This window comes from Conger conger, chromosome 8, assembly GCF_963514075.1.
Source record: "Conger conger chromosome 8, fConCon1.1, whole genome shotgun sequence".
NCBI lineage: Eukaryota > Metazoa > Chordata > Actinopteri > Anguilliformes > Congridae > Conger > Conger conger.
The window spans coordinates 2,214,537-2,224,421 of NC_083767.1; the positions used below are offsets into that span (position 1 = coordinate 2,214,537).

Here is a 9,885-nt window from a genome sequence, read left to right on the forward strand (position 1 = left end):
TGGAATCATTCTCAGTACCAATCCATCAGATTAACAGTCATTCATCTTGTCACGAGCTGAATGAATCTTGAAATACATGCTTATAAATAAATTCTGCATTTTCTCTTTATCTTGGAAGCTGTTGTAAACTGAGAGCATTATTCTGGGGGTAAATTAAACGCATGATGAGATTTGGAAAGCGTGTCTGCTGAATGTATATGAAAATACAACAGGATTAGGGCTGGATGCGTGAGCAGTGCATGCTGGGTACCTCGCCTCATAATTCAGTCTGATAAATACAGTAATAACATAACTATGTCCCTCAGCCTGTTACATACAGTAATATACAGTAATAACATAACTATGTCCCTCAGCCTGAGAAGACCAAAGCCAGCTCCATGTCATTCTTATTTTCATCATCAGCATCACAACTGCCACACTCTTCATCCTCATCATCTTCATCATCATCATGCTCATCCTCACTGTGTTGTAACCACAGTAACGGGATGATTACCCCCCCGAGGCTCAGCGTTCCGGCCTCAGGTTCCGCTCTGCCGGATCAGGACGAGCTGTCTCGGCTGGCTGGCGTTATTACTTATTAACGCCGATCACTTTCCACGCCTGTTCCTCAGAAACGGAGCGTGACCAACAATAATGGCCCCCGAGCACTCCCATTCTCCCACACGCCAGCTCTCCAACACGCCTCCGCTTCATCACCGCTGACCGGCTACCAGCAGCAGAACCACACTCACCAGCCCGGCGGCCATATTGTGTTTCTGCACACGATTAATTACACTGAGAGAGAGCAGCGCAGAGTGTATGTAGGATAAACAGAGTCAGCAAGCAGCTGTTTCACACAAACACAACACAACACAGCAAGCAGCTGTTTCACACAAACACAACACAACACAACACAGCAAGCAGCTGTTTCACACAAACACAACAAAACGAGCAGCTGTTTCACACAAACACAACACAACACAACGAGCAGCTGTTTCACACAAACACAACACAACACAGCAAGCAGCTGTTTCACACAAACACAACACAACACAGCAAGCAGCTGTTTCACACAAACACAACACAACACAGCGAGCAGCTGTTTCACACAAACACAACACAACACAGCGAGCAGCTGTTTCACACAAACACAACAACTCAACGAGCAGCTCTTTCACACAAACACAACACAACACAGCATGCAGCTGTTTCACACAAACACAACACAACACAATGAGCAGGTAATTCACACAAACACAACACAACGCACAGGTGTTTCACACAAAACACAACACAACGAGCAGCTGTTTCACACAAACACAACACAGCACAAAGAGCAGGTAATTCACACAAACACAACACAACACAACGAGCAGGTGTTTCACACAAACACAACATAACACAACGAGCAGGTGTTTCACACAAACACAACACAACCCTAAATATACTGTATATTTACAGAGGTATTCGCTGTTCTGATGTCTGTGCCTTAAAGACATGTTCAAAATGATGTACCTGTCTGAATGATGTAGGGGCGGCCTGTAGCGTAGTGGTTAAGGTACATGACTAGGACCTGCAAGGTTGGTGGTTCGATCCCTGGTGTAGCCACAATAAGATCTGCACAGCCGTTGGGCCCTTGAGCAAGGCCCTTAACCCTGCATTGCACCAGAGTGTAAGTGTCCCCAGCTTAGTGAACTGTACGTCACTTTGGATAAAGGTGTCAGCCAAATGACATGGAATGTAATGTAATGAATGAGGTACCTGTCTGTCTGAATGAGGTACCTGTCTGTCTGAATGATGTACCTGTCTGTCTGAATGAGGTACCTGTCTGTCTGAATGAGGTACCTGTCTGTCTGAATGATGTACCTGTCAGTCTGAATGATGTACCTGTCTGTCTGAATGATGTACCTGTCTGTCTGAATGATGTACCTGTCTGTCTGAATGATGTACCTGTCTGTCTGAATGATGTACCTGTCTGTCTGAATGAGGTACCTGTCTGTCTGAATGAGGTACCTGTCTGTCTGAATGATGTACCTGTCTGTCTGAATGATGTACCTGTCTGTCTGAATGATGTACCTGTCTGTCTGAATGATGTACCTGTCTGTCTGAATGATGTACCTGTCTGTCTGAATGAGGTACCTGTCTGTCTGAATGAGGTACCTGTCTGTCTGAATGATGTACCTGTCTGTCTGAATGATGTACCTGTCTGTCTGAATGATGTACCTGTCAGTCTGAATGATGTACCTGTCAGTCTGAATTAGGTGAGTGTGAGGGTGAGGGTGAGTGTGAGAGGGTGAGTGTGAGGGTGAGGGTGAGGATGAGGGTGAGGGTGAGTGTGAGTGTGAGGGTGAGAGTGAGAGGGTGAGGGTGAGGGTGAGTGTGAGGGTGAGGGTGAGTGTGAGTGTGAGGGTGAGTGTGAGAGTGAGAGTGAGAGGGTGAGGGTGAGGGTGAGTGTGAGGGGGAGGGTGAGAGGGTGAGGGGGAGGTGAGAAAGCAGCAGAGCACTCAGGGCTCAGAGAGGTAAGGATGCACAGGAATGTCACTCTGCTCGGGGTCGAGCTCCATTCACTACAGGCCAGTCCCCACGCAGCAGGACAGAGAGATGGAGAGGGAGATGGAGACAGAGAGATGGAGAGAGAGAGATGGAGAGGGAGATGGATACAGAGAGATGGAGAGGGAGATGGAGACAGAGAGATGGAGAGAGAGAGATGGAGACAGAGAGATGGAGAGGGAGTTGGAGACAGAGAGATGGAGAGAGAGAGATGGAGACAGAGAGATGGAGAGAGATGGAAAAGCCATAAACATCAAACAATAAGACAAAAGGATCGCTTGCGCAGCTGTTTGTGTCCAGTCTTTCCATCGCTCTGTGCGATCTCTCTCCACACTGTGGGCTGGAGCGGACGCCAGCCAAAGCTCTGGATCAGCCATCTTTCAATCTCTCCACACAAGCCTGAGCTTCAGCTGCATAAGACAAAGCCCCATCATCCACTCTGTCAACACCACTCTCTGTCTGCTACAGCACACACACACGCCCGCGGACTCACTCACTCACTCACTCACTCACTCACTCACTCACTCAGACACTCACTCACTCACTCACTCACTCTCACTCACTCACTCAGACACTCAGACACTCACTCACTCACTCGCTCACTCGCTCACTCGCTCACTCGCTCACTCGCTCACTCACTCACTCAGATACTCACTCACTCACTCGCTCACTCACTCACTCAGATACTCACTCACTCACTCACTCACTCACTCACTCACTCACTCGCTCACTCACTCACTCACTCACTCACTCAGATACTCACTCACTCACTCGCTCACTCGCTCACTCGCTCACTCGCTCACTCACTCACTCAGATACTCAGACACTCACTCACTCACTCAGACACTCAGACACTCACTCACTCACTCACTCACTCACTCACTCACTCACTCACTCACTCACACACTCACTCACACACTCACTCACTCAGACACTCAGACACTCACTCACTCAGACACTCACTCACTCACTCACTCACTCACTCACTCACTCAGACACTCAGACACTCACTCACTCACTCACTCACTCACTCACTCACTCACACACTCACTCACACACTCACTCACTCAGACACTCAGACACTCACTCACTCAGACACTCACTCACTCACTCACTCACTCAGACACTCAGACACTCAGACTCACACCCACACATAGAAGAACAGGGCCCTGTTTTACATAGCAGGATTACAGTGAGCTAGACCTGCACTGAACACAACCTTGCCAGAACCCTCCAATTCTGGAACATGGACTGAAGTAAAGAGCTTTTCCAGGTTTTACACAATACAGTTATCCAGCTAACTCAGTAATCCTGCTTTGTGATACAGGTCCCAGGTATAATAATAATAGGATATGTATCAGAAATACATTTTTTAAATATGCTAAATGCCTCAAAAGCAGAAGTGATCATCCTTACCAGCAGCATAATGATCTATATTCAGGGTGCATGCACAGTACTGTAAATATACTGGACAAAAGCCCAAAACACCCATGCTAATCTCCTGCTACAGTCTCACAAAGGTGTACAGGTAAACAGATCAGCAGAGCAGGACCCAGTGTGGGCAGGTAAACAGGTAAACAGGTGTACAGGTAAACAGAGCAGGACCCAGTGTGGGCAGGTAAACAGGTAAACAGGTGTACAGGTAAACAGAGCAGGACCCAGTGTGGGCAGGTAAACAGGTAAACAGGTGTACAGGTAAACAGAGCAGGACCCAGTGTGGGCAGGTAAACAGGTAAACAGGTGTACAGGTAAACAGAGCAGGACCCAGTGTGAGCAGGTAAACAGGTGTACAGGTAAACAGAGCAGGACCCGGTGTGAGCAGGTAAACAGGTAAACAGGTGTACAGGTAAACAGAGCAGGACCCAGTGTGAGCAGGTAAACAGGTGTACAGGTAAACAGAGCAGGACCCGGTGTGAGCAGGTAAACAGGTGTACAGGTAAACAGAGCAGGACCCGGTGTGGGCAGGTAAACAGGTAAACAGAGCAGGACCCGGTGTGGGCAGGTAAACAGGTAAACAGGTATACAGGTCTACAGGTCAGCAGAGCAGGACCCAGTGTGGGCAGGTAAACAGGTGTACAGGTAAACAGAGCAGGACCCGGTGTGGGCAGGTAAACAGGTAAACAGGTAAACAGGTATACAGGTCTACAGGTCAGCAGAGCAGGACCCGGTGTGGGTTTCTGACCGCAGACTGAGCCGCAGACAGACTCCAGTGAAGGGCACCACTCCTCCTGTTACACCACAGCCCATATTCCTTACAGCCAGTGGAATTAACTGTAATTAACACCGTGTTTGGGCATCCCATCTCGACTACAGAGGACTGTACAAGCAGCACTAAACACCAGCATTAATGAAAAGCACGTTCATCAAGGTTTACAGCAAATGTCTCTCAGGGGAACACATTATGAACATTAGGTCTGTGGACCTCTGCATATGACTACACAGCACGCCCAGGCTGGGAACATCTTATAAAGAAATAAACCAAGATAAACAGCATGGAGTGATAGATGAGACTGTAGACTGCTGACAGATTCCGTTTAGAACACTGCACATTACAAGCATGTTCTACAGGTCGCATCAGCTGATCTTTCAGAAAGATAATGTAGATACATTCCCTTACTGATACTTAGTCATCTATCTACCACATTTATTCTTCCAAAATGTAAGCTACATTTCTAAAACCGCAAAGGTGTCCCAGTGTTAAAAGTCCCAGTGTTCTATACCAGGTTTTATTCTCTGAAGTGGAACTGTGCCCACAGTACTGCAGGAGTGCTAATACTCACCTGTGTTTTCCCCACAGCCACCTGATATCCCCACTTACGCCCCACTCAGGTAAAGAGGAGTACAGGTGAGTGCCCCCAGGGGCTTGGGCAGCCTGATATCCCCACTTACGCCCCACTCAGGTAAAGAGGAGTACAGGTGAGTGTCCCCAGGGGCTCGGGCAGTGGATAGGAAGCAGAGCGGTACTCACACTAAGAAGTGGTACAGGAAGCACTTCAGGCCTGTGGGTCTCTCCAGGAAGTTGTAGACATCGCCCTGCATGCTAGTCCTGGTGCGGTGGGGCTGGCCGGGGAAGCGCCGGAGGTTAGCGTTAGCGCCAGCGGCGGAGAGAGAGCAGGAGGAGCGCTGGCCGTCGCTCTGCACGGCCGGGTCCTTTGTGCCCGCGAGGGGGCCGCGGGGAATGCCTGATGCATTATTCACCGCCGGGTCCAGTTCCAGTGAAACAGGAGAGCTAGCGCTAGCGTTAGCGCTGCCTCCCTCCTCCGGGCCGGTCTCCACGGCGATGCAGGCGCCGGTGTGTCCGTTGGGCCCCGGGGCCTTGCGATGGCGACGCCACCCGAACCTGTGGGCCCCCCCGCAGAGCAGGGACAAAGGCCCCCCCCGGCACTCGCCCATGCTGCTGCCCCGCGGTCGGGGCTCGTTCCGGGCAGGACAGGGGCAGGACAGGTGTGCCGCAGACAGGTGTAGCACTGAGAGACCGTCTGCAGAGAGGCAGCTCGAGAGAGAGATGACAATGGTGAGTGGTTCTGCGTTTGATGATGAAGCATGTGCACCCAGGTCCAAGAAACCTCCACCTCACCTGTGGAACCACACCTGGAGGAGCACACCTGTGGGACCACACCTGGAGGAGCACACCTGGAGGAGCACACCTGTGGGACCACACCTGGAGGAGCACACCTGTGGGACCACACCTGGAGGAGCACACCTGTGGGACCACACCTGGAGGAGCAGAACAGGTACAGTCAGTATTATAAAGTCTTAACTTTTAAAAAGCGGATACGTTTTCAAATCTCATTTATTACCTGCACTGAGTGAGAAATCTTGAAAGACTGCATAAAGATGAAAATGTGAAAAACATAAAGATTTGTGAAATAAAGGTTGTGATTTTCAGAAGATTGGGAAGGAAGCACTCCAGGATCACTGGAGCCGGTCTCCAGCCACAGAGATCATAATAGAGAACTTCCTCTTGAAAGAGGCCATTACCGCGGTAAACTGGTAATGAGTCATATCACCCATAAGGATCAGTGTCCCCAGCCAGTCTGCCTGATTAATTATCCATGAGGGACACGCACTACAATGTACACCATTCACGGTAACCATGATGATATTTACACGCTGTTCACACGCAGAGACGATGGATAACGATTTTGACTTACGGTATATCTTATGGTTACCAACTTCTATTATATTTTATAATTCATGATATTTAAAATATTACCCATTTAACCGGTGAACAGATACTGAAGTAGCACTCACTAGGCAGAGAGAACATAGGTCAGATCACACTGAGTCACACGGCACAACTGAGTCACAGAGTCACAGAGAGACAGAGTCTCAGTCACAGTCTCAGAGTCTCAGTCTCAGTCTCAGTCACAGAGAGACAGAGTCACAGAGTCACAGAAAGACAAGTCAAGTCAAGTTTATTTGTATAGCACATTTCATACACAAGGCAATTCAAAGTGCTTTACATAAACAAAAATGATGACAGAGGAAAACAGCATATGGGGAGAAAAAGAGCATAGAGAACAGAATCATAAAATAGACATATAAAATAGACATAAGATGAGCATAAAAAAAGACAATAAAAAATATAGAAAAGTGTAAAAGTAGTGCATTTTAGCGTCAGAGTGCAGTAGTCACAGAGAGACAGAGTCATGGAGTCTCAGAGTCACAGTCTCAGTCACAGAGAGACAGAGTCACAGAGTGTCAGAGTCACAGAGTCTCAAATTCACAGAGTCACAGAGTCTCAGAGTCACAGAGAGACAGAGAGACAGAGAGACAGAGAGACAGAGTCACAGAGTGTCAGAGTGTCAGAGTCACAGAGTCACAGAGTGTCAGAGTCTCAGATTCACAGAGAGACAGAGTCATGGAGTCTCAGAGTCACAGTCTCAGTCACAGAGAGACAGAGTCACAGAGTCTCAGAGTCACAGAGAGACAGAGAGACAGAGTCACAGAGTCACAGAGAGACAGAGAGACAGAGAGACAGAGTCACAGAGAGACAGAGTCACAGAGTCTCAGAGTCACAGAGAGACAGAGTCATGGAGTCTCAGAGTCACAGTCTCAGTCACAGAGAGACAGAGTCACAGAGTCTCAGAGTCACAGAGAGGCAGAGAGACAGAGTCACAGAGTCACAGAGAGACAGAGAGACAGAGTCACAGAGAGACAGAGTCACAGAGTCACAGAGTCACAGAGAGACAGAGAGACAGAGTCACAGAGTCTCAGAGTCACAGAGTCACAGAGTCACAGAGAGACAGAGTAACAGAGTCACAGAGTCTCAGAGTCACAGAGTCACAGATTCACAGAGAGACAGAGAGACAGAGTAACGGAGTCACAGATTCACAGAGAGACAGTCTCAGAGTCACAGAGAGTCTCACTGAAATGCACTGATGAATTTGCACAGCCAGAGAATAATCTGCATTTGTCACACAGCAGACTAGGGTTTGTTAACAATCCATCAGCATGCTCAAGTACAGTGGCTAACATCAGTCACCTGTGTGAACACCTGTGTGAACATGTCCAGCATAATGAGCATGAAATACCATATTTCAGACAGATAAAATGTGAATATATTGTGCTTATTGCCACCGGTTGGCTGATTTTTGGAAGTACTTACATTAAATATGCCAGATCCAACTTAAAGCAACAGTTTCAATTCACACTGTTCATCATTCTTTGTCAGCAGCAGGTCAGTGACTCTACTGCAGAATCACACACATATGCATGTGAAATATGACCTCTTTACATGCTACTACAATATGACAATTCAGCAGATCCATCAGAATGTTTTTTGTTCCAAGTATTGGTGACGTGTCTTTAAAAATAGTCAGGAACCATTCAACTGTCTAAAGCAGGGGTCGGCAACCCTGGTCCTGGAGAGCCGCAGGGTGTGCTGGCTTTCGTCTCCACCTTAAAATAAGCAACCGATTCAGACCCAAGAAACCAGGTGAGGTGAGTTAACTGTGTAATCAACGGCTTTCATTGATCAATTAATGCCAAGTAACAACGAAAGCCAGCACACCCTGTGGCTCTCCAGGACCAGGGTTGCCGACCCCTGGTCTAAAGGGTTAAAGTATTTTGAAAATTATTCTACTGAAGTCAATTACTGTAATTACTGATATACCATATGTCACACCTAAAGCAAAGTGAGTTACAAATATGGAAAAAAAGTCAATAAATACGCAAGTAACTAAAAATACCATATGCAAATAGCCTACATGAAAAAATGGTGTTCTATTGCGAAACCAACCCATCAGAAAGGGGAGCAGTTTTCTCTTCAACCTGTCTGTATGTCAGAGGAGCTGCACTGAACCCCTTTCTCCTCACCTATCTGTCACTCAAAGCCACTGACGGTAACAGGTGAGCACCAGGTGACAGGTGACAGCACTCATCAGCACACCTGTCCGTTCAACCTGAGCTGCCTCATTCTCTTACTCCAGATGGCCCACCTGCACTGTACACTGCCCCTGTCCCAAGAACATCCCCCAATCACAAGCGGGTCTGGTTTCCGTTCGACGTGCTCTGTCATCGAGCTGTCAATCACTCACTCACTGAGCACTGTTTCCTCCACTGAAGACCGAACTGAATCTCCCTGATAATTATACCCTTATCAAACACTGTAGCTCATAGCATGCTATGTTCTTGCCTTTACAAATATATACATTTAGAAATAAGCAAATATAAAATAAATAGCGTGTGTGTGGGTTGGACTGAAATTGCGGGCACAAATAGCACGTACTGTTGATATCTGATGAGGTTGTGTTATCCAAGGTAAGATTAATATTTGCTAATACAGCCTGCAGCTTGTGTGCTCTATGTAACTGTGAGCATTAGGGAGGCATTTCCCTATTACATATTTCCACTCTGCATTATGTAGTGAGGTGACATTATGAACCGTACAGTAAGTAGCAGGACTTATTTAATGGTGGAGTTTCCTACCTACAAATACAAAATAAATAATAAATACAATATTTACAAATCATCAATAAAACGAAAAATCATTCTAAATATCAACAATAGCCTCCGTGGAAATACACAGGAGCAATTCTGTAAATTACATAAATCAAAGTCTGTTGTACCTGATTTAATTTAACGTTTATTCAGTACATTGCACAGATTCAATTCTAAATCAACGTATAAAACAGACCTTTGAGGGCACCTGTGAACCGTTAGTGACCGTTATTCACCTTTCTCATCTGTTGCGCGAAGTTGCGCGCATTCTGGCGTTGAAAGAGATTCCCTCCAGTCTGTGGTTTCTTTGTGTGGTTCAAATGAACGAAAAAAATTTAATGTATTCCACTGACTTGGCCTTTCTCTAGTTGTGTTTTTCTCGGCCAGACCGCGTCTGTATCTCCCGCTCCG

General features: G+C 47.2%; 1 protein-coding gene across 1 annotated transcript in view; it reads right to left on the reverse strand.

Annotated features, from left to right (window-relative positions):
* Positions 1-5,922, reverse strand: part of kcnq1.2 (potassium voltage-gated channel, KQT-like subfamily, member 1.2) — a 78,840-nt gene extending 72,918 nt beyond the window's left edge. Inside the window, exon 1 of the mRNA XM_061251834.1 lies at positions 5,498-5,922. Within this exon, the coding sequence (XP_061107818.1) occupies positions 5,498-5,922 (425 nt within the window). The remainder of the gene's footprint in view (positions 1-5,497) is intronic.
* Between the last annotated feature and the right edge of the window lie 3,963 nt (positions 5,923-9,885).